This window comes from Triturus cristatus, chromosome 6, assembly GCF_964204655.1.
Source record: "Triturus cristatus chromosome 6, aTriCri1.1, whole genome shotgun sequence".
Classification (NCBI taxonomy): domain Eukaryota; kingdom Metazoa; phylum Chordata; class Amphibia; order Caudata; family Salamandridae; genus Triturus; species Triturus cristatus.
The window spans coordinates 822,819,838-822,847,545 of record NC_140589.1 but is presented as its reverse complement, the minus strand read 5'-3'; the positions used below and the strand labels follow the sequence as shown (position 1 = coordinate 822,847,545).

Genomic DNA, 27,708 nt, shown 5'->3' with positions numbered 1-27,708 from the left:
CAGAAACTCATGATCCTATCAAAAGCGGTATGGGTATTCCCCATTATTATACAGCTGCGGAACGAAGACTTATAGTGGAGTGGTCCACAATACTCTCGGAGATAAACTGGCGGCAGATGGACCATGCCATAGTCAGTAGACTCCAATGGGACTTAGTGTAGTAGGAGAAACGTCAGACCTCTGAAAGCTTATATTATCACCCCTGTGGCTACAATACTGAAGACCTGGGATAGGTATGTGAGTGCACAAGGCTGGTGAACACATCTATCCACTGTAACACAGCATTTACACCCACCCTCGAAGGCCACCCTTTTCTCAAATGGAGGGAGGAAGATTGCAAAATAATTATTGACATGTACGGCACCATGATGCTGAAAACCTTCCAGCAATGTCAAGTTGTAGGAAGCCAGCTCTTTATATAGTGGACCAAAAAGAGGTACACTGTATAAAGAGCCTAAGCAAACCCCAAAGGAATTGCACAGGCACAAATGAAACCCCAAATGATCTCTTTTGTGGTATTGTGGGCGAGCAGTTAAGCATATCAGAAGGTAGTTCTAAACATTTAATGGATACACAAAGGCAGTAAAAGAGACACGCATTCAATAAAGAAATGCAAACCAAGTTATAAAAATAACACGTGCCTTTATATAAATTTATATAACAAGTTCACTAGAATCAGGTAAGTACTTTGAGTTATGAATTTTTACAGTTTTCAAAAATGGACAGTGCAATTTCTGTATCGGTAATGTTATGCTATGGAGGAAAACCATGTACTGCATTTGGGCACTCAGAAGCGAGTGTAGGAAGCTGGCTCTTAATACTGGGATGGTGAAGTGAGCTAAAGAATGATGATGGATTCAACCCAGGTCTGTGACTGGAGATGAGTGTCTGAAACGATTCAGTACTCCATCCATCATCTCCTTGTGTTTGTTTTATTCGCCCTAAGTTGGCAGGGTATGCCCAGACGTGGGTCCCTTGCTCACTTTGCCACTGGACTCAAACTAGCCTGGCTGATGAGGGGTGTTACCCTGAAACCGGACCTGGCCTGACAATTCGGGCTGGACTGTTCCCATAAGGCACAGTGTCAAGTCTGATTTGCATATGGCTGGGTCCAAACTGGGGTGGCAAAGTGAGCTAAACAATGATGATGGATTCAACCCAGATCTGTGACTGGGGGTGAGTTCAAGTGCCTGAAAAGTTTCTGCACTCTGTCCATCATCTCCTTGTGCTTTCTTAATATGATATATCAAAATGAGGTTTATGATGTAAAGAGTCTAAGGGTTCCTTTATGATTGGGCAGGGTGCTTGCTTTGGCAATCCTAAGATGCTCTGCTAGGGAGTAGTGTGGTCGAGCAGCCAAAGGCTCATCATTGAGGAGTGCAAGACATCTGAAAATACACATGATGGTCAATAAACAAGACACACAACTCAAGAGAGAGATCCACACCAATTTATAAAAACAGCAAGTATCTTTATATATGTTTAGGTATCAGAAGAAAATCATTCAGTTAGTACGTTTTTAAATATGAATTCTTTTTAGTTCAAAACGTTGACAGTGCAATTTCTGGAGGCTGCAATGTTATCCTTTTGGAGGACAAGTCAAAGCAGCATTCACATATAGTACAGCAACTTACGGGACTCTTCTCCATGAGTTAAGGTGAGTGGTGGGCAAGGTCCAAGGCAGCATCAGCAGAACACCATCGGCAGCCCAAGGGCGACTGTGTGCAGAGGCACAAAACCGTGGCCGGTGCCCACTGTTATTCTATGGAGAACGGTTGCAGTATATAGAGGCAGCATGAGAAGACTATGTGACTAGTGCGGTGAAACCAACGGGTGGCTTTGGTTCTTGCAGTGTTGGGTGACGTGGTGACACCTTTGGCCTTCTTCTCCTCGTGACGGGGGTCTGGGTGCAGATGGTCTTTGGGGTGTCCGATTTCTCCGTCGAGCAACACTCAGGGTTGAGGGGGCCTGCCAACAGAGGATGCATGTGACGTCTGGGAGGCCACGAGGAGTCACTCCACAGTGGACTTGGTACCTTGAGGACCACGCTGACACCGGCTGGCCCACTTTGACACGGGCTGGGGAGTTTTGGTGAAGTGGTGCTTTGTCTTTCTTTGGTTGTCTGCAGGATGCAGGGGACAGTTCTGCTGTCCCGCGGGAGGTTTTGGTTCCTGGGCAAAAGCGGACAGGTCTTGCAGGCATTCGGGACTCTGCAGCTGCATGACAAGTTGACTTCTTGTGCAATAGGTGAAGTCAGAGGCAGGCCGGCAGAGTTGGCACCAAGTCAGTTGCTTGGTCTTCTGTTCTTGCTTTGCGACTCTGATCGTCTGCCTTCAGCTTGTCAGGATCTGCTCTTCTGGTGCCAGATGCTCCCCTAAATACTGAATTTAGGGGCCTTAGGGGAGTGTAGGGTAGTGTAAATGGACTATTGAACCTTGGGGTCACTACTCCCCCTATATTACCGTTTCCTGTTGGAAGCGGGCATAACCCTGTCCCAAAATTCTTAACTATGCCCTCACAAAGACGGCTACTTCTGAATATTTGTGTCCACCTCAGTGTAGACCACCTTATTGGTGGTATTAGCCTGGGGGTGGCACACCTACCTGATTAGCTAATTTTCATGCTTGCCCAGGTGCCAAAGGGGATTCTGGACAAGAGGGTTGGATCCTCTCTAGTGAGGGGAGACAGATTCGCATTTCAAAGGCGGCAGTTCTTTGAAGCTTGTCAGCCTAGGAAGGCTAATTATCAGGTCATCCAGTCGGAGGGTGTGTGAACCCAAGGAGGCTTTGTTTCTGACGGCAGGCCAGCAAGAACCAGTCAGTCAACACACCAGAAGCTGGTAGGTTTTCAGCGGGCACCTCTAAGGTCTCTTCTGTGTGCATCTATTAATACATCCAATATTGTCTTAAATGTGGGTTCATTAATACAAGATGTTTGATACCAAGCACCCCTATTTGTAGTGAAGCCTTCTTGTAGCTGGGGAACTCGTTTTCACCAGTTTACAGCACATGCTTTTAAAATGGCTTCTCTGAGCACTTGTAAAATCTAGTAAATAGAACTAGATATCACATAGGCACATCTGCTTCGGCAGATGTGTCCTTACATAAAATATAAAGCACCTTACCTTAGGGCTAAAGGGTCTGCTGTAGGGGTGACTTGTATATATTAGATGCAGGGACTTTGGCATGACACACAGGAATGTGTCATGTCATGTTTTCACTCATGGTTTGTACCATGTCACGCAGCCTGCAATGGCAGCCTGGGTGGAATTTCTATGTGGGTCCCTTAGGGTGGCATAAAATATGCTGCAGCCCTCAGGGACCCTCTTTAGTACCCCTGCCCTAGGTACCTGGAGTACCATTTACTAGGGACTTACCGGGGTGCTAAAGTCCTTAGCCAATTGTAGCACAATTAGACCTTACCTTGTTTTAGGAAAGGACCACTGGCGCGGAGGTCTGACTAGCAGGCCTCAGTGCACTGTCGGAGTAAAAAAAAATTGGCATTTAGTAGCTAAAAATAGGGGCAAAAGGTAGAGGGGTAACTGGAACAAAAGCCCAGTTCCCTACAATGTGTGACCACTGACGCCTCAAAGCACCTCTGCACCAAGTCCAAGAGAGGTGACAATGCCAACTGGGTCCCCAAACCTACAAAAGCTAAACCCATCCTTGGGATTACCCAGACTGATCTTCCAGTCACTGCCTGCAGCCTATTTCTACAGGCCCGTTCCAACCGCGAGAGACTCAAGCACCGGATCTGATGCCAAAAGAGACCCCTGTACCCAAGCTAAACAGCCCGAGAAGTGGACCACAGGTGTCCTCATGTACCCGAGGATCTAAACGGTCGTGCCACTCTCTAAGTTCCCCCGGACTGGTCTTCCAGTCCCTGCTTGCAGCCTCTTTGTAACAGGACCGTTCTCCCATTGAAGTGAATTGAACACCGCGCCGAGACACAGCTCTGCACCTGGACGCCCCAGAGCCTCCCAAGGTGACCTGCTGGTGGGGCCTTGGACATTGCCCCATACTCACCTTATGTCATGAAGAACAGACTCGGAATGTAGTAAAGTAGCCCTTTTTGAATGGTCACTCCCACTTTTTGCCTGGTAACTGATATGATTTCAACTGGAAGTGCACTGGATTCCTGCTAACCAGGTCCCAGGTTCATCGCTCTTTCCCAAAACTGTACAATTGTTTCCCCAATTGGTAACACCTTTAGCACGGTCTGTAAGTCCCTAGAAAATTGCACCCCTGGTATCTAGGGTGTGAGGTACTGTAGAGGGTCCCTCAGGGCAGCAGCACAAATTGTGCCACCCTAAGGGGCCCCTCACCAAGCAGATGCAAGGCTGCCATTGCTGGCTGCATATCTTGGTGCAGACAAAACTGAAAACACGACATGTCACACATCCCTGTGTGCCATGTCCCCAAACAATGCATGTAAGAGTTGTAAGTCACCCCTACAGCGGGCCTGACAGTCCTTAGGCAGGGTACTGAATATCACATGTGAGGATTAAGAAGAAGACTGCTGACCCGAGAATCGAGGAGCATGACTCACTTGCCGCCAAACCTGCCAGCCTGCGTGCTGCAACAGACCTTAATGGAGCACCGGCTTGCTCTGTGACTGTATAGACTCTAAGAAACCTGGAGGGCTGCCAGTGCTTCGCAAATTACCAGAGAAGCTCCCTTGGAGTAGAGGAGTTACTCCCCTGCAGCCACAGGCACCAAAGAGCAAAATCTGGTACACCGACCTACCGCATACGGGGACTACCGACACACCAGCCACCCAGGAAGAGGTAGAAGAGCTCCTGCACAGGTCAGATCCGTCCTTCCTCCAAGTGTGGAGATGCCAGGACTGACCAGAGCCACACAGTACCAATTGTTGTGCACAGACTGGACACCAATAACGCAGAAGACTGACCTGCGTGTCAAGAGACTTCAGGGAGACTCGCATCAAAAATGGCCCAGTTGTCCTGTTTGCCCCTTTGCAGAAGAAACAAAGACCAAGAGTGAATCAGTGACCACCACCCGACGCCTCACAGCACCAATGCACCCACGCTCCAGAGCCACAGTCCAAGGAAGTTGACCATGCCAACGGGGTCCCAGACCCACAAAACCTTAGCCCATCCTTGGGTTTGCTCAGACTGGACTTTGTTGCCGCCTGCAGCCTCTTTCTGCAGGCCCCCTCCAATGGGAGAGACTCCAGCACTGGATCAGATGCCAAAAGACACCACTGCACCGAGCCCCACAGCCCAAGGAGAAATGGACTAAAGGTGTCCCGACATGCCAGAGGATCTCAAGGGTCAAGCCCCCTTGTGGGTTCCCCCAGACTGGTCTCCCAGTCCCTGCTTGCAGCCTCTTTGCAATCGGACCGTTCTCCCATTGAAGTGAATGGGACACCCGACGCGGTGACACACCTCTGCACCCGGACGCCTCAGAGCCTTCCGAGGTGACCTATTGGTATGGCCATGGACCTTGCCCCATATTCACCATAAGCCTTGAAGAACAGTTTCGTAAGTCGCTGCTAAGTGCCCAAAAGCAATATGTTTTTCTGCCATAGGATAATATTACCGATTCAGAAATTGCACTGTGTCCATTTTTGAAAACTGTAAAAATGCATAAATCGAAAAGTACTTACCTGATTCTGGTGATCTTGGTATATAAATTTATATAAAAGTAGGTGTTATCTTTATAAATTGGTGTTGGAGTTCTTTATGGAGTATGTGTCTCATTTACTTCCTTTGTGTAGGCATATGCTTAGCACTACCCTCTGATGTGCCCAACTGCTCGCCCACTACCACAAAAGAGGGCATTTGGGGTGCAATTTGTGCCTCTAGGGTTTGCTTGGACTCTTTACACAGTGTACCTCTTTTTGATCCACTATATAAAGAGTCAGCTTCATACACTTTACTGCAGCTGTCGGGGCAGCAGACTTCTACCTCAATAGAACATAATATGGTCAGTATCATAGAAACCATCAGTAAAGAACACTTCTGTATTGAATAACAGTGCACATCATATATTTTTTTCATACAATAACCTTGAAAGATAAGAAACTTCAAGTTTTTGAGGAGGCACACCCATCATTTTATTTTTAACTGTTAAGAACAGGCTGTTTTACCTTTAACCTACATGGACTTATGTGCCAGTAAAAGGCGAGAAGAAAAACAAGGCTTGATCCAATTGCATGCTACTGCAAAAGATTAGGGGCCAGATGCATCAAAGAGTTTTGCCCATTCTGTGTCTATGGGAAAATGTGTTCATGCATAAGGCCCATGATTTCCTGGACTTCTTCGTGGTTGAGCATCTCTATATTCTTATTCTTTGGTATAATATGCCACATATGCACGATTTGGGTCACTTTATCATGCTGCAAACACCTTCTCAAGAGTCTCTACAACTCGGAAATGATGGTAAAAATAAATGCAAAAGCTGCGAGCCATTGAAAAAGGGAGAGACCTACAAAGGTAGAGGAATGAATGAGAAATAAAGGTCCTGCAGCTCGAGGCCTTGGAGGAGATGGTAGACATAACAGATGTTCTCCAATTGCTTAGTTAGGTGGCTCAATTTCATCAGCCAAGTACACAATACAAACCTTGCATTTTTCATGAATGACAACAAATCCTTGGATCACTCTGTATATAATACCTGGAATGTGGAGTATCAAGTCTTATAACTACAAATACTTTTGTTTTCTGCAAACAGGTTAATGTAGGCACTGTCATTGGTTAATTCTCATGCCCTTTCAAAAGTTTGTGTACCAAAGCTGCCAGCTGTCTTTCCAAGACACGTTGATTTCACATACTCAGAAATCAGGGTTCCCACCTTACAATGACTTGCTGCTGAATGGAAAGAAGACTGCATGTTTTGGTCACATCATGGATAACTCAACAGTACAAAACTATACAACCCTCCTGTAGGAAAGTGCCCCTTTTTGACATGGACCCCCACTTTTTGCCTAGTACTTGATGTGATTTCGACTGGAAGTGCATTGGATTCCTGCTAACCAGGACCCCAGTGCCAGATCTCTTTCCGCAAAACTGTACAAGTGTGTCCCCAATTGGCAATACCTTTAACACTCTCTGGAAGTCTCTAGTAAATGGTACCCCTTGTACTTAGGGCCTGACCTCACCAAACTTATGCAGGGCTGCCATCCCAGGCTGCGTGTTCTGGTGCAGACAAAAGTGAAAACACAACATGACACACATCCCTGTGTGTCATGCCCCCTAGCACTGCATGTAATATTTGTAAGTCACCCCTACAGCAGGCCTTACAGTCCTAAGCTAAGGTGCCTTATATTACATGTGAGGACATATCTGTATGAGTAGATATGCCCCGTGCCGGTCGGTTCCATTGCTGCCAGTACAAGTAATAAGGGAAGCCATTTTAACCCTTGTGCTGGACACTGGTGAAAACGAGTACCCGAGCTACATGATAGCTTCACTGAAAATAAGAATGTTTGGTATCAGACATCTCGTATTCAGAAACCCACCCGAAATCCAATGGTGGATTTGTGAATACATGCATACAGAGGGCACCTTAGAGGTGCCCCCTAAAAACCTACCATCCTCTGGTGTGTTGTCTGATCGGTCTCTGCCAGCCTGCCACCTAAACAGATTTCTGAACTTGCAAAGAGCAAGAACTAAAGTCCCAGCTACTGACTTGGCACCAACCCTGCCAGCTGCCTTAGACAACTGTGCCAAAAGACGACTTGTCCTGCAGCTGCTGAGCCCCCAGAGCCCAGGAGACCTGCCACCACTTTACCCAGGAACTGAGAACTCCGGAGATGTAGCGGACCGGCTTCCCTGCATCCTGCAGGCAACCAAAGTCTCCTGAGAGGACTCCCGAGACCACAGAAACCCAACGCCTGAAGACACCACTGCACCCATTGCTCCAAGCCTGTGCTGAAGTGGGCCAAAGGTGTCATCAGGGCCCTCCAAAGATCGAGTACACTGTGGTTTTGCCCCCAGTGATCTCTCAAATATTGTCTGCAGCCTCTGCACGCAGACCCCTCTACCAGGACTGCTCCCGGTAAGGAAAACCCGACACCTAAAGACACCTCTGCACTAGTCGCTCCAGGGCTGTGGAGAATAGGAGCAAAGGTGTCACTATGTCCCGAGCATCGTGAGGCCTGAGCCCCCCTGTTGGTTCAGCCAACTGACCTCCAAGTCAAAGCCTGCAGCCTCTTTCCACAAAGACGGATCTCCATAGAGAAACATTGGGCACCCGAAGCTGTTTTGTACACCCCTGCACCCGGCAGCCCTAGTGCCACCGGTGGTGTTCTGCTGGTGCTGCTTTGGACCTTGCTCACCACTCACCTTAACTCCCTTAGACTGGTCCTGTAAGTAGCAGTACTGTACCTGAATACCGCACTTGCTTTTCCTCCCATAGGATAACATTGCAGCTTTTTCAAATTGCACTGTTGACTTTTGAAATAAATAAGTATTTCTCTTGAAAAACGTACTTACCTGAACGAATTGCTTCTCGTGCCTAAATATATATAAAAGTCCCGCCCATCATTTGTTGCCGCAGCATAAATCTATATAAAGATACATGTTATTTTTATAAATTGGTGTGAATCCTGAGTCGTGTGTCTCACTTACTGACTATTGTGAGCATTTGTGAATGTCTAACACTCCCCTCTGATAAGCCTAGGACTGCTTGACCACACAACACCCTAGAAGAGCACCTCGGGATTGTTAGAGCAAGCCACTGTCCACTTATGAGGAAACCCCTGGACTCAGCACGATATATCTAATTTTGATATATTATATAAAGAGCACACTTCCTATACCTCCTGTTTGTGAACGTTACTAACCTCAAACAAAAGGAAAAGCAGGAACAAAAAAGTAAGCACCCTCACCTGGACAGTAAGTTGAACAGGACAGGGACTAGCACCTCAGGGCGCTTCAGCTTCTTCTTATGCTGCAGTAATTCTAAGATGAGCGTGACCCGCTGCCAGTATGCACTAACATCTTCTTGAGTCCCTTCTGGATCCTGAGTCTTTCTGAAGGAAAAACAAAGATATACGGTTATATTTTAGTCTACAGAACATGCAACAAAAGAATACAGACTGGCCTATAGTATAATCTTTTTTTAAAAAGCAATAATGGCTTGAAACTAAGAACACAAAGGAGGTCTAGCTGCTGCAGTCTTCCTGGGTCCACAAGGACGGGTTCTGAGTGATTGCAACTTCTGCACTCCATTTTCACCTTTTTTTTGGTTAAAAGTGCTTCATGGTTTTCCCTGGTGCAACTGGTAGTATGCGTGATTGTCTAGATGAATGGGAAGTAAAACAGAGTGACGTGGGCCAAATAAAGGGAGTAACATTATAGGAACCCTCACAAGGCCTGTCTCTATAGGAGAGTAATAGGGGGGTGCATGGAGAGTTCCAGAGAGCCAAACTGAATAAGACTTTGGTGTTTGCTGCTTGACTTACCATGATCTCGGAGTGAATCGTCAAAAAAATCAATAAAACAGGTTCTTAGAGTAAGAAAAAAACATAATGCAAAACAACCCTCACACACATATTACTTCTTAAAAGGTTGATCTGAGACATTAAACCTGCCTTGTTTTCTAGTTCACTAATCTGGGAAATTGCCACATATGATCTTTAATGTTAGTGCCAAGAAAACAAGCACAGAAGTCTAAAAACGGGAGTAAATAAAAACGTAACTAGACGCAAAAACCAAACAAGGAGTTCATCACAGAACAATTTGCTCCTGCATTGCACACACTATTCCCAGTGAGAAATCAGAGAGCTCTAGGTTGAACATGAGTTTTACACCGCTGTGTGATGCCTGATGTTTTGAGGGTCTAGTATCTAGGTGCAGAGGGCACTAAGTGGGTACTGCAATGTAGTTTGGCCAAACCCATTTTAGCTGCATCCTCCTTCAACTGTTCAGTAATGCATCTTCTTCACATCTTAGCATCTGCAACTTTGTAGTTAAGTAACTCGGAGAGGGTGCATAGTAGAGTCAACTGACGAGGACAATGCTGTAGGAATGACAATATGATCCAAGACAACACTGAATATCTTTGCATCAACATCACGAACAACAATTGCCTCATTAGCAAACTTAACATAATGTACCACCCCCCGGTGATAATCTGCCATTCATTGAACAGATAATGGAACTCATTACATCCAATGATAATTCACAAGTGTTGCAGGAGTCTTCAACTTTCATTGGAATAACATGAAAGATCATGCGGTAAGCTGTTTCAAATCTTTCTTGTCTGACCAGGACTAGACCCAATTTTGTGACAGTCCAACCCACAACTAGGGAGAGACATTATCCCTCATCATAGCAAAAACGAACATCATATCACTAGACTCCATTATCCCCTGTGATTGGTCTGACCATTACAGAATACTCTTCTCTATCACTATTGATGTGACTCCGAAAAGATGCCAACCAATAAAAACAAAACAATGGAAAAGGAATATCCAAAATATCAACCCTATCGACCTAGCAAACCGATGCAGCACCGACCTGATCCCCCTCTCAGGTATGACAGACGTTCATGACCTCACAGTCTTTTACAACTCCACTTTTCTTGAAATACTTGACTCAACAACCCCCCTCCAAAAAAAAGTATCCACCAAAATATCTAAACCCTGGTTCAACGAGATTGTGAATTTGGACTAGTGCAAGCCAAGATCAGCTGAACGAATTTGGAGATTGAGACCGTCCATAGAACACTTAAATCACCTTAGCGCATTGAGGAATACGTACAACAGGAGAATCCTGTAGGCCAAGGAAGACTTCTTTAGAACCCAGCTGAACCACACCATTAACCGTCCCAAAAAACTATTTGAAATAATCAAACAACAATCGCTCAATACGCCAAATTCCACTGAACATACAGAGTCTCCTACCCCTAGCTGTGCGGAGCTTGCCAATTTCGTCATAGAAAAAACTAAAACCATTGTATACGACATACAATCTAAGAAGGCCCCTCCTCCATCTACCGACCACGAGTCTACATTTTACTCCGAGATCTAGGATCAGTTTAGTACACCAACGGGACCCACAAAAAACAATGCCGCTTGGCACTCCTTCATGCTCTACTCTGAAAAAGACATCTACATCACTCTTCTTGCGATTAGCCCCTCCAATCACTTCACTGATCCACTACCTCCCTCCCTATTCAACACGATAAAATCTTCTATTCTCCCCTCAAGGACAAAGATTGCAAACGCCTCCCTCAGGCAAGGCACCATACCTGAATGCCTTAAAGTAGGGCAGATAACACCCATACTAAAGAAAGTCAACTCCCTCTCCTCTGATCTCAACAACTACAGTCCTATATCCAACATCCCCACCCTGGCGAAACTAATAGAAAAAAACTCAATTATGCAACCACATTGAGAATTTCAACCTCTTGGACCAACACCAATCCGGATTCCGTCAAGGACACAGCACTGAATCAGCACTCACCCACATAATGGACGTTATACTAAAAATGCTAGACCAGAATGAATCATGCCTCTTGATACTTCTTGACTTATCCTCCGCCTTCGACACGGTTAAGCATGACAACCTTCTATCCCTTCTGGAACGAAGGATGGGCCTTTCTTGTACCGTGCTACAATGGTTTCTCTCTTTCCTTAACAACAGAACCGAACAAATCAAGATGAAGCACTCTCTCTCTCTCAACCTTCCTTGGTCACCCAAAGTGTTCCACAGGGCTCAGCACTATCACCCATTCTCTTCAATCTACTCATGGAACCCCTGGCAAACACACTAAAGTGTGCGAAGATTCTTTATCACCTGGATGCAGAAGATACACAACTCTATATGAAAATTTCCTCACCAGAAGACTTCATCTCCCTCAACTCTATGTTGCATAAGACTAAAAGTTTGCTCACTGACAACCACCTCTGCTAAACACCAAAAAAACAGAATTCCTCCTCATCTCCCCTCCCAACCACACACCCAAGATAGACCTCTGGCTGAAGCATCTAACTACCTTTGACTGCTCTCCCCACATCATTGACTCCACTTAATCCTCTGGAATCATCCTAGACAAACACTTGAATATGCAGGCGCATATCAGTAAATCATGAAAATACGCTAGGGCTGGATAGGTCACACCCTCTGCAAGTCCTCAACAAACACTACCAGACAAGCCCTCACCTGGAACCCTCAAGGGAAAAGGAAAAGAGGAAGGCCAAGCGACACCTGGTATTGAGGTCTTGAGGCAGACTGCAAGGAGATGGGTTACACCTGGAGTCAGATTGAAAGAGAAGCCCAGGACAGTCATGGTTGGAGAGTCCTGGTTGATGGTCTGTACCCCAGGAGGGGTAGAAGGCATAAGTAAGCAATACAGCATTTACTGCTTTTAAATACATGAACAAGAATCGGCTCAGGGCTTTACACCTCAACATACCTGAAAAATGCTGTGATAGGCTTCGCTGAAAATATATGAACAGACGTCCATATCCCATAGACTGCAAAAACTACCTATGCCTTACCTCTGCTGGTGCTCCAACATTTTCAGTCGTCTGGTCTGCCGCACAGTCCCCAGACTCTTGCTTTTCTCATGAGACTCCAGCTCCAAACTAATCTGTTCAGCATCAACCACAATCTACATTCGAACACAGGAAACATCAATAAGACCAAACCTCATCTTATGCAGTTAAAATGCACTAAAAAATATTTTGACATAGCACTCAAGCTCTTGACATAGTACACAACGTATGTTATATACTGCTGCTAAAAATCCTTTATCGCAGCACTCACAAATCACAAGGCTTTTTTTACAGAAAGGTTTGTAGTTGTGATTCATCCACCAAAAGTTTCCTTCTGGGATAGATTGTTTCCGAGTCAACTTGGTGTAGGTGGGTGGTTTAGAGAGCGAGGGCTTTCCTTATGCCAGTGTCCAATAAGGAGGCCAGAGTGGGTCTTGTGACCTGCCAACCCTATTAGTGGTAGTGTATGTTGGGTCGTCTCAGCATGGCAGTTCAAATGGTCTTCTTGTGGGTATGTAGCTTAAGAGAGTGGCTGTACGGTGGTAGCTGTGACGGCTAGTGAAAAGCTTTTTCCTGGGCCTCACCTCAAAAGATGATTTTTTTTTTTAATCTCTGAAGACTACATCATTCTACATTGGTTCGAGCATATCCATATTTGTTTTTGTTGATTTTCACACACACCAAATCATTTGGACAATCTGGTTTTGAGGCACCAAAAATATTGACATTATCAATTTTGTCCTCGTCACCAAGATATAATGAACGAACGACTGAAATCTTTGCCGATTTACCTACTCTCCACAGTAAAAGCAAAAAAAGCTTAACTCTTATTTAAAATTCTCCTTGAAGAAAGAAAATCTTTGGGAACATTGAATAAGTGGAAATCATCTGCCTTCTCTTCCAATCGAGGGAAATAATTCCAAAATGAAGAATACCCACATTAAATTTCTAAGTAACACATCAAAAATTGTCCAAGACAACTCTTTGACATAGTTAGATTAGAGAATAATCTTACCCAAGAGCTGCTAAATCTTATGGATTTGCTAAGTTATCTTATCAAAAAGTAAACTCCATTGAACTATTATGTCGCCATCTTCTCTATTCATTGAAGGACTTAACCCCATGTGTAAATCGAAAGTGAATTAGCTTCATTTTAATGAAATATTGGAAGATGCACTGTAACAAATCATACCTAAATAGAAACCATTTCATGGAACTGGTGTAAAAGAGTATTGCTAAAGACCCATCTTACCAACTCCTGTCACACTGGTCCAAATTAGTGAATCTATCCCTTGAACAGGGAGTGGCCATGGACTGCCTTAATATTTGCAAGTCACTCCTCTACTGATTAAACCCTCAGCAGATGTGAGGCATATCAGTATTTTACGTACTGTTTCAGGACTATCATTTCTTACAAAAGTTATCAAACATGGTGTTGCAGCGCAATTTGCATTAAATACTGCAGATAATGGCTTTTTAGAGGCTTTTAAATCAGGCTTCAGAAAGGCTACAGCACCGTAATCAGCTTGTTCCAGCAATCTCCAAAACTGGAAGTGTTGGCAGAAGGGAGCAGAAAGGAAATGTTAGCTTTATCACAAACAGAATAAGAACTTGCACTTACAAAACACTTGAAATAAAGACAGCTGCTCCAAGCAATTACAACAAGCTCACTGGCCCAGAAAGAGATACCTGAGGCTGTCTCCTTCAAAGGTAGAGTCAGATGGAAGACCTTGCTACAGGAGGAGTTTCAGCTACTTATAAAACCCTACACAATAATCTGCCAGCTCCAAATTAGAAGTTGGAGAAGATTCACATAAGCTTATATAAAATGGTCCCCTTTTAGGATTCCAGCATACTGGCCGCTGTCAGCCTATATTTTCAGCACCTTATTTGTTTTGTATATAACCGTTTTTGAACTATAATAAACAAAAATGGATTATAGATATGTGCCCATGAGTAAACTCAATTTCACTTCTCCAGCCTTACTTTCTGATCGGTGTTCTTCCAATACATCACTCTTTATTCTAAAAAAGTGTTTAAACCGCTATAATAACTAGAGTCTACTTCTCTTCCCCGGTTTTCTTTTCGGGGAACCATGGATGGTGCAGTGAAAAATGTGACTAATGTGCATTAATTCTGTAATACAATCCACAGGACCCTCTTGAGCTTTCAGCACACTTAAATCTGACCTCTCAGTAGAGCAACAAATTGCAGTATCACTCAAGCTAACAGAGAAGTATTGCTGCAGAAAACATATTTGCTGTATTCACATCCACATGAGGCAACAGACTTGTATGTAGCACTGAGCTATAGGGGAACCTAAGTGGCATCACGTTCAGAACCCATTTCTAAAATATTGTCATGTAGCTCATAATGCAGTATCCAGGGTCCCCATATTTTGTGTGCTCCTTTGGGCACTCTCTTCTTTTGAAAAATTATTTTCTCTATCCTCAGACATTGGTCCAGTCTTTGTATACTTAAGCATTCTGCATTACCCCAGGCATGTAAAATATCAAGCTTAGAGACTATTAACAATAGGGAGCAAAGAATTAGCTTGCTTCTTACCAGATCTACATCTTTTGAGATGCCTAAGATCGCAAATTGCGCTATTAAAGTAATCCTCACACCCAATATGCTGAAAAGAACATCGCCTACCTCCTTCCAGAATGTTTATGTGATTCTGAGCTCCCATACTGTATGCAAGAACGTACCGTCACCCTCCTTACACTTGGGCATGCACCATGCTCCGCTAGACCCATCTTCTAAAACCTATTCTTATGTGTAGGATCTTCAACTGGAATTAGCAGAGGCTGGCCTGAATAGCTGCAGCTTGATGCCTCGATGTTGGCTTTCCGACAATGACTTTAGAGTAGCACCCTTTTTCCTAGCAACAGTCAGAGAGATACAGTTAAGGAGCAGGTAAATTGTACATGAGTGGATGAAATGGAGATTCAAGCCATGAAATAAAAGGCCAGTGCAGTTTATTGGGGTAAATGGACTGTAGAACTTATGATGCTCAACTCCCAATGACAAATAATAAGCCATGCATGCTCACTCACCGATTTGAAGGCATTGGTGGCCACCTGGGCACAGAGTGGATTCTTACAGTTCAGTAGTAGGTCAAAGAGCACACCCAGTATTCTCTGCTGCACTTTTCCATCCGCTATTGCAGCAAAAAATGGTTTTGTGATCTGCAAAAAAACCAATTGGAATTCAAAGAGATCAATACATTACAACTCCAGCAGCCATTGACACCCCCTCACATCCCCTTTGCTGAATCGTGTTAATTGGTTGTTTCCAGCAGCATACTTCAAGAAATCCAATCTAAACCAGATGTATCCCCAACTCTTTGCATTAGTATAATCTTTTTTTAACCTCCGCTGATGCCTAAAGTCTGTCAGGAGACCTCAGCACCAATATCTTCAGGGTGAAACAGCAGTGCCTTACACTCCAGGGCCACCCACTGTTGACATGAAATGTTGTGAGAAAGTGCCATCTTTCTTGCATGGTATGCCCCCATTTTTGCTGAATGTACTTTGACTGAGTGCGCCCTGGACTCCTGCCAATCAGGTGCCCAGGGCCTATGTTCCTTCCCTAAACAAAAACCTCAAAACCAAATTGGCAAACCCTGGCCACATGTCAGCCCCTGGTAAATGGTACCCTAGGTACCCAGGGCTTTGTGACCAGGGAAGGTCTCTAAGGGCTGCAGCACTCATTGTGCCGCCCTTAGAGGCCCTGTACCCTAACACCCACACACTGCCCTGGCAGGCTGAGTGTCTGGGTACAAGACAAAACAGAGAGTCGACATGGCACACATCCCTGTGTGCCATGCCCACAAACTACACTGCCCTGGCATACATCAGCCACCCCTCTAGCTGGGTGCCCTATGCCAGTGGTGTGGGCACAGAGGCAGGAGCCCTGTGCCCCTACAGTACCCAGGTCCATTCCTGGGCCTTGTAAGTGCAGTGCTGCCATTTAAGAGTACATGGTGCTGGGAGCTTGTCAAACACAAACTCCACAGCACCATAATGGCAGCACTGAAGCCTGAGAAGCTCGGTATCAAACTGCTCAGCACATTAAATCTGCACTGATGCCAGTGTGGGATTTCATGTACCAAGCACCACAGAGGGCATCTTAGAGAGGCTCCCTGAAATCTAACCCACAATCCACGTCTGTTCTGAGGCTGCCTAGGCTGCCACACAGCAGACATGTTGCTGGACCCCTGGGTAGGAGAGCCCCTGCTCTCTTTGGCCTGCAACAATGTACATCCTGGGCGAGGTGCTAAATCTCCTCCCCCCAGGATGGGCAGGGGGAAGCTTCAAATGCATGCCGCCTCTGTGAGCTTCCCCAGGCCACTGCAATCCCCCACTCTGGCGGGAAGCTTGGCCGGAAACCCCAAATAAGGACAGGGGATGTGCCAGCCTGCCAACCCCACCCCTCAGGTGGGGGAGGCGAGGTGAAGCACATCCCCGGACTCTCGCCATCTTGAAGATGGGAAGCCCTGCCCAATCAGGACTAGGCTCCTGCCCCCCTCCCACAGGAGAGAGGCAGGATAGGGGGTGTACCCACCCCAGGACAGGGACCCATTGGTCCCTGACCTTCACCTACCTGTACCGCCCCTAAATCTAGTATTTAGGGGCACCCTGAACCTTCCTTCCCCAGATTCCAGATTCCAGATTCCAAAATCCGAAGAAGAGCTAGAAGAAAGAAGACCTGCCCTGCAGCTGCTAAGAAGAGGAAGATACAAACTGCTTTGGCCCCAGCCCTACCGGCCTGTCGACCCTCGAACCTGCTCCTGCTCCAACCCTAAAAACCAAAAATACCAGAAACCGGTCCTAGGAAGCTTGTTTCCGGTCCAGGGAAGGCATGGCTTGGCAGTTCGGGCTGGACTGTTCCCATGAGGCACAGGGTCAGACTGATTTGCATATGGCCATGTCTGAACTGGGGTGGCAGAGTGGGCTAAAGAACGGTGATGGATCAAACCCAGATCTGTTGACTGGGTGTGAGTGTTTGATTGGTTTTGATACTCCGTCAATCACCACCCCCTTTTGTACCGCTTTGTGAGCCATAAGTTGGCAGGGTATGCTCAGACGTGAGTCCCTTGCTCACTTTGCCACTGGATTCAAGCAAGCCTGGCTGAAGACGGCTGAAATGCCAGAAACCGGTCCTAGGAAGCTTGTTTCCGGTCCAGGGAAGACATGGCTTGGCAGTTCGGGCTGGACTGTTCCCATGAGGCACAGGGTCAGACTGATTTGCATATGGCCATGTCTGAACTGGGGTGGCAGAGTGGGCTTAAGAACGGTGATGGATCAAACCCAGATCTGTTGACTGGGTGTGAGTGTTTTAATTGGTTCTGATACTCCGTCCATCACCACCCCCTTTTGTACCGCTTTGTTCGCCATAAGTTGGCAGGGTATGCTCAGACGTGAGTCCCTTGCTCACTTTGCCACTGGATTCAAGCAAGCCTGGCTGAAGACGGCTGAAATGCCAGAAACCGGTCCTAGGAAGCTTGTTTCCGGTCCAGGGAAGGCATGGCTTGGCAGTTCGGGCTGGACTGTTCCCATGAGGCACAGGGTCAGACTGATTTGCATATGGCCATGTCTGAACTGGGGTGGGAGAGTGGGCTAAAGAACGGTGATGGATCAAACCCAGATCTGTTGACTGGGTGTGAGTGTTTTATTGGTTCTGATACTCCGTCCATCACCACCCCCTTTTGTACTGCCCTGCTCCAACCCGGCATCTCTTGTGGCCAGCAACCTCACAAACCCCGGAGGACCTGGCTACCTTTTGACTCTAAGCCCCTGGGACTCCCATGAGTAGAGGCTCTACTCAAAATCTACTTCTAATCCCTGGCAGCAGCCCGGAACCGCGAACCCAGCACACTCTGCACCAGCCAAGCCTGGCCTGTGCCGGAGTGAACAAAGACCACGAGGACGACCCCACGGCGACTGTGACCCCGAGTCCGGCACCCAAGGACCTCCCTCGACACTCCTGAAGAAGCCTGCAGCCTCAGAACAAGGTGCCCCCCAACCGCGATCAACAGAGGGTAAGATTTCCCGACACCAAAAGGCACCCCTGCACCCGGCGCCCCGCGGCCCCCTGTGCCCAGTCCCGGGATACCTACCTATCCTCCAACTACCCAACTTACCTCTCGAAGTGGTGGTGGCACCTGAAGAATCCTCGTCCCCGAGCTTGCAGTCTTTTTCTAAACCGGAGATTTCCCATTGAAATCAATTGAGCGCCCGAAGGCTCAAAATCACCCTGCACCCAGCCGCCCGAGTGGCCCTGGCAGTGCAACCTCTACACCTATCTACTTCCCCACTTGCCCTGAGTAGGTGACCAGGAGCCCAGCTCCCACAGCCGCGTGGCCTGCTAGTCAGCAGCCACCAACCAAGGCCCCCCTATCCCTCATAGGATAACATTGGGCCTAACTCTCTCTGCACCCGGCCGCCCTAGTGCCGCTGGGGGTGAACCAACTGTACCTACCTGACCCTGTGGGACCCCTGAGTCTATGCCCAGAACCTCAACTCTGCCAGTCGACTACTTACCTTTAAACCGATAACTCAATTTTCTCATAGGGTAACATTGACTAGCTTTTCCTGAAATTTCTTCCAAGTGTGGACTTTTCAAATCTTAAAATATTCACCAAAAATCAGCCGAGTAACGAAAACGAAAATACTCACCTGCTCTTAGGTGAGCTCCCAGTGCTGGATCTTGGTGCCCAGCACTGACTCTGAAAAATACTTGCAACTGTACTTAACAGTAACCCAATTTTCTCCCATAGGAAATCATTGACTGTTTTTCTGTGAAATTTCTTCTAAGTGTCAATTTCTGCAAACTTTAAATATTCTTTAAAAATCGTATAACTTCTGAAAACGTAATTGCTTACCTGTTTTGGATAAAGGTCCCAGTACTGAGTCTAGGTACCCACTACTGGATTACAAAAGTAACGAGAACATACTATACCTGCAACTTGAATTTCCTTCCATAGGGAATCATTGACTGTTTTCTCTGAAATATTTTCTAAGTGACAACTTTTAAAATAGCAAAATATTGTCTAAAAATCATCACAGTAATTAAGTCGACTTTTATCACTTGATTCTAAGTACTGACCCAGGACTGAATCTAGGATCCAGTCCTGGAATTCCAAAAGTAATCCTAAAAGTAATCTGTGGCAAATAACTTGAAACTTCCATTGAACTCAATGAATTATTGTGTTTAAAATAGTGCTGCCTATTGCAACCACTTGTAACTGTTTACAAAAAAGTCAATTGCATATTGCAAAAGTATTTATATAAAGCATCTCATTCTGAGAAAGTATATTTTAATTCCAATTGTTGGTTCTAAAATAAAACAAGCATATATTTTTATATATAAACCATTGGCCTAGAGTTGTTATTGAGTGTTTGAGGCCATTTGCTGACTGAGTGTGTACAACAAATGCTTTACACTGGCCTCTGATACTGCCTTACTGCTCGACCAAGCTACCACTTTAGAGAGTAAGGTTATATCTAACTTTAGCCTCTGCCAAACGTCTGGGGGGGACTGTGAACTCTGTACACCCTGTACCTATTTGGGAACAGTATATACAGAGCCACTTTCTCACAAATGTGCCTTACACTTTGGTTGTTTTTCAAGTTGGCACTGGAAAGAGTGAAATATTTTTAGGATTTGAAGTGTACATTAGCTACAGGACTGCAGTCACACTTTGTGTGTCATTCAACATGGCAGACAGCTATTTCAGTGTGGCAAAATCAAAATAACAGAAATAAAGTGAGCAGGAGCTCACAAAAAGAAGTGAGTAGCCCGGTAAAACTTTGCAGTGCTGGCTTGGATAGAATGGGCTGTGGGTGAAGAGGGTGGAGAGCACACAGTGAGTGTGGGGTAATAAATAAATGCCAATGTGTATATGGACTACTCTATTGAGTTGTTCACATCTGTGAAATGTTGTGGGCTAATAGCAGTGCTAAAAGACAACCCTGTTAGCCAATTCCTACTGCCTGCTGAACCACAGAAAACACGCAAAAGGGGATGGGAAGAATACTTGCTATTAGTCTAACCACTGGCATTTGCTCAGGGTAGAGTTCCAACCAGGCATTCCAGCCTGGCAGTTTGTGCTGGACTGTTCCAATTGGAGCAGGGTCAGGACTGATTTGCATATGGCTGGGTCCAAATTGAGGTGACAAAGTGGGCAAAAGAACAATGGGTTTGAATGCTGTATGGAGCAACTGCCAGTGGTTAGACTTATTGTAAGCATTCTGCCCAGCTTGATGTAGCTGAGTCACTACCTAACCTGAGTCATACTTCCAAACACAGCCGAAATTCTTCTCTGGAGCAGTCTTAATCCACCTTACCAGACCAAATTATTTAGTTAAAAGTTAATGTTCTTGTTGCAAATGCACTGCCTATCTTTATCACTCTCACCATGGCATTCGTACAGGTGTAACATGCCCAGCATATTTTTTTTCAAATATCTTTAAGCTATGTGCTGTAGGAAAGTGGCTCTGTATATACTGTTCCCAAATAGGTACAGAGTGTCCACAGTCCCCAGAGGTTTGGCAGAGGCTAGAGTTAGATATAACCTTACTCTCTAAAGTAGTAGCTTGGTCGAGCAGTAAGGCAGTATCAGAGGACAGTGTAAAGCATTTGTTGTACACACTCAGTCAGCAAATGGTCTCACACACTCGAGAACTGAACTCTAGGCCAATGGTTTGTATATAAAAATATATGGTTGTTTTATTTTAGAACCAACAATAGGTATCAAAATATACTTTCTCAGAATGAGATGCTTTAGTTAAATACTTTGCAAGAGGCAATTGACTTGAAATGCAATAGATACAGTTTGTTGCAGTGTCCCTGACTGCTGCTACCCCGTGCCTTCTCCCTTCCTTTTGACCTTCTGTACCCCCTTGTACCCCTGTGCCCGCTCCTCTCTTTGCCTTCTGTACCCCATTGTACCCCTGTGACCGCTTCTTTCTTTGCCTTCTGTACCCCATTGTACCCCTGTGACCGCTCCTCTCTTTGCCTTCTGTACCCCATTGTACCCCTGTGACCGCTCCTTTTTTTGCCTTCTGTACCCCCTTGTACCCCTGTGCCCGCTCCTTTTTTTGCCTTCTGTACCCCCTTGTACCCCTGTGCCCATTCCTCTCTTGCCTTCTGTACCCCGGTAGAGCCTTCCACCCCCCTCCCTGCCCCCCGCCTCCGTTCCCGCCGCGTTTTTTTCCCGCCGTTGACCCACGACCCCGCCCTCCTCGTACCCCATTGGCCACCCCGCTCCCTCCACCCAGCTCCTCCTCCCTCCCTCTGCCCTCTTATGGAGGCCGCGCAGCGGTAGAGAGAGCGACCTCTGACCCTGTCACAAGGCAGGTCGCTCCCCTCACCGCTGCACAGCCCCGCTGCTCCAGCCGCTGCCAGGTGATTTCTGTGCCCCACTCGGGTGTGTCCCTGACTGCTGCTACCCCGTGCCTTCTCCCTTCCTTTTGACCTTCTGTACCCCCTTGTACCCCTGTGCCCGCTCCTCTCTTTGCCTTCTGTACCCCATTGTACCCCTGTGACCGCTCCTTTCTTTGCCTTCTGTACCCGATTGTACCCCTGTGACCGCTCCTCTCTTTGTCTTCTGTACCCCATTGTACCCCTGTGACCGCTCCTTTTTGTTGCCTTCTGTACCCCCTTGTACCCCTGTGCCCGCTCCTTTTTTGCCTTCTGTACCCCCTTGTACCCCTGTGCCCGTTCCTCTCGTGCCTTCTGTACCCTGGTAGAGCCTTCCACCCCCCTCCCTGCCCCCCGCCTCCGTTCCCGCCGCGTTTTTTTCCCGCCGTTGACCCACGACCCTGCCCTCCGCGTACCCCATTGGCCACCCCGCTCCCTCCACCCAGCTCCTCCTCCCTCCGCCCTCTTATGGAGGCCGCGCAGCGGGCGCGCGCTGGCGCGCCGAACCGCGCCCAGCGCCGGGACCCCTGGCCCCCGCCAACGCCAGGCCACACGACGGACCTACGACGCCGCAACCCTCAACGCACTCAATACCGGCCAGAACCCCACCTGCTGTCGGGCCGCCCCGAAACGCTTCCACGGACCCTTCACCTGCACAACTTGCAAGTTCACCTGCCTCCGAACATGCACCGCGCCCGCCAAACCGAACTCCTGCAACAACCACCTCAAGTGCATCCTGCTCAACACCCGATCCGTCCACAGACACGCCGTCGAACTCTGGAACCTCCTCGACACAACCTCACCAGACATCGCCTTCCTCACGGAAACATGGATGAACGCCTCCTCAGCCCCCGACATCGCCATCCCGGATGGATACAAGATCATCAGGAGGGACCGCGTCAACCAGACCGGAGGAGGCATCGCCATCGTCCACAAGAACACCATCCGCATCACGACCAACGCCGACGACAACTACGCCACCGCCGAACACCTCCACTTCCAGATTCACACCGACCCAAAGACGACCCTCAGAGGCACCCTCATCTACAGACCCCCGGGACCACGCACACAATTTAGCGAAGACTTCACGGACTTCATCAGCCCACACGCCCTCGCCTCCGCCGACTACATCCTCCTAGGGGACCTCAACTTCCACTTGGAGAACAACAAGGACCGCAACACCGTCACCCTGCTGGACAACCTCGCCAACCTCGGACTCAAGCAACTGGTCAACACCCCCACCCACTACGCCGGCCACACGCTTGACCCCATCTTCTCATCCAGCAAGCACATCGCCTTCAACCACTCCACCGGACTTCACTGGACCGACCACAGCTGCGTCCACTTCAGCTTCAGAAAAGCCACAACCCACCACCACCCGCAACAGGTCCCTCACAGAAGCTGGAGCAAGATCACCACCGACCAACTCGCCACCTCCCTCAGCCAGAACCCTCCTGCCAGCACACCGGACCCCAACGTTGCAGCTCGCGACTTCACGCAGTGGCTGACCACCAGCGCCGACGACCTCGCACCACTAAAGAACCCTCCCAGCAAACCCAGAAGCAAGAAGGCCGCCTGGTTCACCAGTGAACTCAAGGACTCCAAGAAGACCTGCCGCACCCTCGAGAAAGCCTGGCTCCTCGACCAGAACACTGAAAACATGACCGCCCTCAAACACGCCACCCGCAAGCACCACCAGCTCATCCGCACCACCAAGAAGAAATCTCTGAAGGATCGACTGGACAACAACACCCACGACAGCAAGGAACTCTTCAGCATCGTCAAGGAGTTCTCCAACCCCAGCACCGGCAACAACGACATCACCCCCTCACAAGATCTCTGCAACTCCCTCGCCTCGTTTTTCCACCGCAAGATTGCCGACATCCACAACAGCTTCGGCACACCACCCTCGCACCCAAGCGTCGAACCAACACCCCCCACCGCCACCCTCCGCACCTGGACCGCAGTGACCACCGAAGACACAGCCCGCACGATGAATACCATCCACTCCGGATCTCCGACTGACCCCTGCCCCCACCACGTCTTCAACAAGGCCGCCTCCACCATCGCACCCCAACTCAGAGACATCATCAACACCTCCTTTAACACCGCCACTTACCCGGAGAGCTGGAAGCATGCCGAGCTCAACGCCCTACTGAAGAAACCAACAGCAGACCCCACCGATCTCAAGAACTTCCGCCCCATCTCGCTCCTCCCTTTTCCGGCCAAAGTCATCGAGAAGATCGCCAACAGACAGCTTGCCGCCTTCCTCGAGACGAGTGGATCCCTCGACCCCTCGCAGTCCGGTTTCAGAGCCAACCACAGCACCGAGACCGCCCTCATCGCAGCCACCGACGACATCCGTGCCCTGCTGGACAACGGGGAAACAGCTGCACTCATCCTCCTGGACCTCTCCGCAGCATTCGACACTGTCTGCCACCACACCCTTGTCCAACGCCTCAGCAACACCGGCATCCAAGAGAAGGCACTGAAATGGATCATCTCGTTCCTCGCCGGAAGGACACAGAGAGTCCGCCTCCCCCCGTTCAGATCGGAGGCCACCGAAGTCATCTGCGGCGTCCCGCAAGGATCATCACTAAGCCCCACCCTCTTCAACATCTACATGAGACCCCTCGCCATCATCGCACGCCAACACAACCTCAACATCATCTCCTACGCCGACGACACCCAGCTGATCCTCTCCCTCACCAGAGACCCAGACACCGCCAGGACCAGCCTCCACGAAGGGATGAAAGACGTCGCCGAATGGATGAGGAACAGCCGCCTGAAACTGAACTCAGACAAGACGGAAGTCCTCATCCTGGGACCATCACCCTCCGCTTGGGACGACTCCTGGTGGCCCCCAGCCCTGGGCACCGCCCCCAAGCCAACAGACCACGCACGCAACCTGGGCTTCATCCTGGACTCCTCCCTCTCGATGACCAGACAAGTCAACTCCGTCTCCTCCTCATGCTTCCACACCCTCCGCATGCTCCGCAAGATCTTCCGATGGATCCCGACCGAAACCAGGAAGATGGTCACCCAGGCCCTCGTCACCAGCCGACTGGACTACGGGAACACCCTCTACGCTGGAACAACAGCCAAGCTACAGAAAAGACTCCAACGCATCCAGAACGCCTCCGCCCGACTCCTCCTTGACATCCCCCGACGCAGCCACATCTCCAGCCACCTGAAGGACCTGCACTAGCTCCCCGTCAACGAAAGGATCACCTTCAGGCTCCTCACCCACGCACACAAGTCTCTTCACGACCTGGGCCCCAAGTACCTCAACAACCGCCTAACCTTCCACACGCCCACCCGCCAGCTACGATCCGCTAGCCTCGCCCTCGCCGCCGTACCACGCATCCGAAGGGCCACCGCCGGAGGCAGATCCTTCTCCTACCTGGCGGCCAAGACCTGGAACTCCCTCCCCATCCACCTTCGGCTGACCCAAGACCACCTCGCCTTCAGGAGACAACTCAAAACCTGGCTGTTCGAGCAGTAGCAATCCCCTCCCCCTAGCGCCTTGAGACCCTCCCGGGTGAGTAGCGCGCTTTACAAGTGTTTTGATTGATTGATTGATTGAAACACAATAATACATTGAGCTCAATGAGAATTTTAAGTTATATGCAATTGATTACTTTCAGGATTACTTTTCTAACTCCAGGACTGGATCCTAGATTCAGTCCTGGGACAGTTATTGGAAACAAGTGAGTAAATGCGTTTTAGTTACTGTTGTGATTTTTAAGCAATATTTTTTTTAAAGTTGACAGAAACTTTTTTCTGATCAAATTACCAATGTTATCCTATGGAAGGAAATTCACTTAGCAAGTAAGTGAGGTTATGGTTACTTTTTCTAGGTCAGTGTTGGATCCTGGATCCAGCACTAGTGTACCACCTGTAAGCAGTTGAGAAACTGTGTTCAAGTTATACAGGCGATTTTTAAGGAATATTTATAAGTTTGCAAAATCGACGCTTAGAAGAAATTTCACAGAAAAACAGTCAATAGTTTCCTATGGAAGAAAATTTGAGTTACGGGTAAAGTATGTTCTCATTACTTTTGTAATCCAGTGCTGGGCTCCTAGGCTCAGTACTATGGCATCTATCTATAACAGCTAAATAATTACGTTTTCACAGTCGGTACTATTTTTTAAAGAATATTTGTAGTTTGCAAATATCGACACTTAGAAGAAATTTCACAGAAAAACAGTCATTGGTTTCCTATGGGAGAAAATTTAGTTAGTGGTAAGTACGGTCGTAAGTACTTTTCAGGGTCAGTGCTGGGCACCAAGATCCAGCACTGGGATCTCTCCTAATAGCAGGTGAGTATTTCCGTTTTCGTTACTCGGTTGATTTTAGGTGAATATTTTAAAGTTTTGAAACTCCACACTTAGAAGAAATTTCATGAGAAACCAGTCAATGTTACCCTATGGAAGAAAAGTGAGTTATCAGCTTTTGGGGAAGTACTTGATGGCAGAGTTAAGGTTCTGGGCATAGACTCAGGGGTCTCCCAGGGTCAGGTAAGTACAGTTGTTACACCCTCAGGGGCACAGGGGCTGCCGGGTGCAGAGTGAGTCAGGCCCAATGTTATCCTATGGGAGGCAGGTGGCCCTTGGTTGGTGGCTGCTGACTAGCAGGCCTGGGAGCTGGGCTCCTGGTCACTTGCTCAGGGCAAATGGGGAAGTAGGTAGGAGTAGAAGTTGCACTGCCAGGGCCACTCGGGCGGCAGGGTGCTTTTGAACCTTCGGGCGCTCAATGGATTGCGATGGAAAAGCTCAAGGACGAACAAAGGCGGCAAGCTCGGGGACGAAGATTCTTCAGGTGTGCCCACCACTCCGAGAGGTAAGTTGGGTAGTTGGAGGATAGGTAGTTACCCCGGAGTCGGGCACAGGGGGCCCCAGGGCGCGGGTGCAGGGGTGCCTTTTGGTGTCGGGAAATCTTACCCTCTGTTGATCGCGGAAGGGGGGGTCCCTGGATCTGAAGCTGCAGGCCTCATCAGGAGCGTTGAGGTGGGTCCTTGGGTGCCGGATTCGGGGTCACAGCCGCCAGCGGGACGCCCTCGGGGTCTTTATCCACTCCAGCACAGGCCAGGCTTGGCGGGTGCAGAGTGTGCAGGGTTCGCGGTTCTGGGCTGGTGCCAGGGGTTAGATACTTGCTTTGAGCAGAGCCACGGCTCGTGGGAGTCGCAGGTGCTCAGAGTCACAAGGTAGCCAGGTCCTCCGAAGTATGTGAGGTTGCTGGCCACAGGAGGTGCCAGGATTTAGCAGAAGCAGGTTTGAGGGTCTACAGGCCGGTAGGGCTGGGGCCAAAGCAGTTGGTGTCTTCCTCTTCTTAGCAGCGGCACGGCAGGTCTTCTTTCTTCTTGATATTCTTTGCTGTTTTAGAATCTGGAATCTAAGGAAGGAAGGAAGGATCAGGGTGCCCCTAAATACTAAATTTAGGGGCGTTACAGGTAGGTAAAGGGCAGGGACCACTGGGTCCCTGTCCTGGGGTGGGTACACCCCCTATCCTGTCACTCTCCTGTGGGAGGGGGGCAGTGGCCTAGTTCTGATTGGGTAGGGATCCCCATCTTCAAGATGGCGAGGGCCCGGAGATGTGCTTCACCTCGCCTCCCCCACCTGAGGGGTGGGGTTGGCAGGGCTGGCACATCCCCTGTCCTTGTATGGGGTTTCCGGCCAAGCTTCCCGCCAGAGTGGGGGTTTAGAGCCGGTAGGGGCCAGTTGCTGAGTACAGCAAGTGGCGTGGAGAAGCTCACAAAGGCGGCATCCCTTTGAAGCTTCCCCTGCCCATCCTGGGGGAGGAGACCTAGCA

General features: G+C 48.2%; 1 protein-coding gene across 1 annotated transcript in view; it reads right to left on the bottom strand.

Annotated features, from left to right (window-relative positions):
• Positions 1-27,708, bottom strand: part of HEATR1 (HEAT repeat containing 1) — a 326,965-nt gene that overhangs the window by 134,127 nt on the left and 165,130 nt on the right. The window contains exons 24-26 of the mRNA XM_085611426.1: positions 15,528-15,659; positions 12,472-12,584; positions 8,854-8,997 (exon numbers count right to left, since the gene is read on the bottom strand). Of these exons, the coding sequence (XP_085467552.1) occupies positions 8,854-8,997; positions 12,472-12,584; positions 15,528-15,659 (389 nt within the window). The remainder of the gene's footprint in view (positions 1-8,853; positions 8,998-12,471; positions 12,585-15,527; positions 15,660-27,708) is intronic.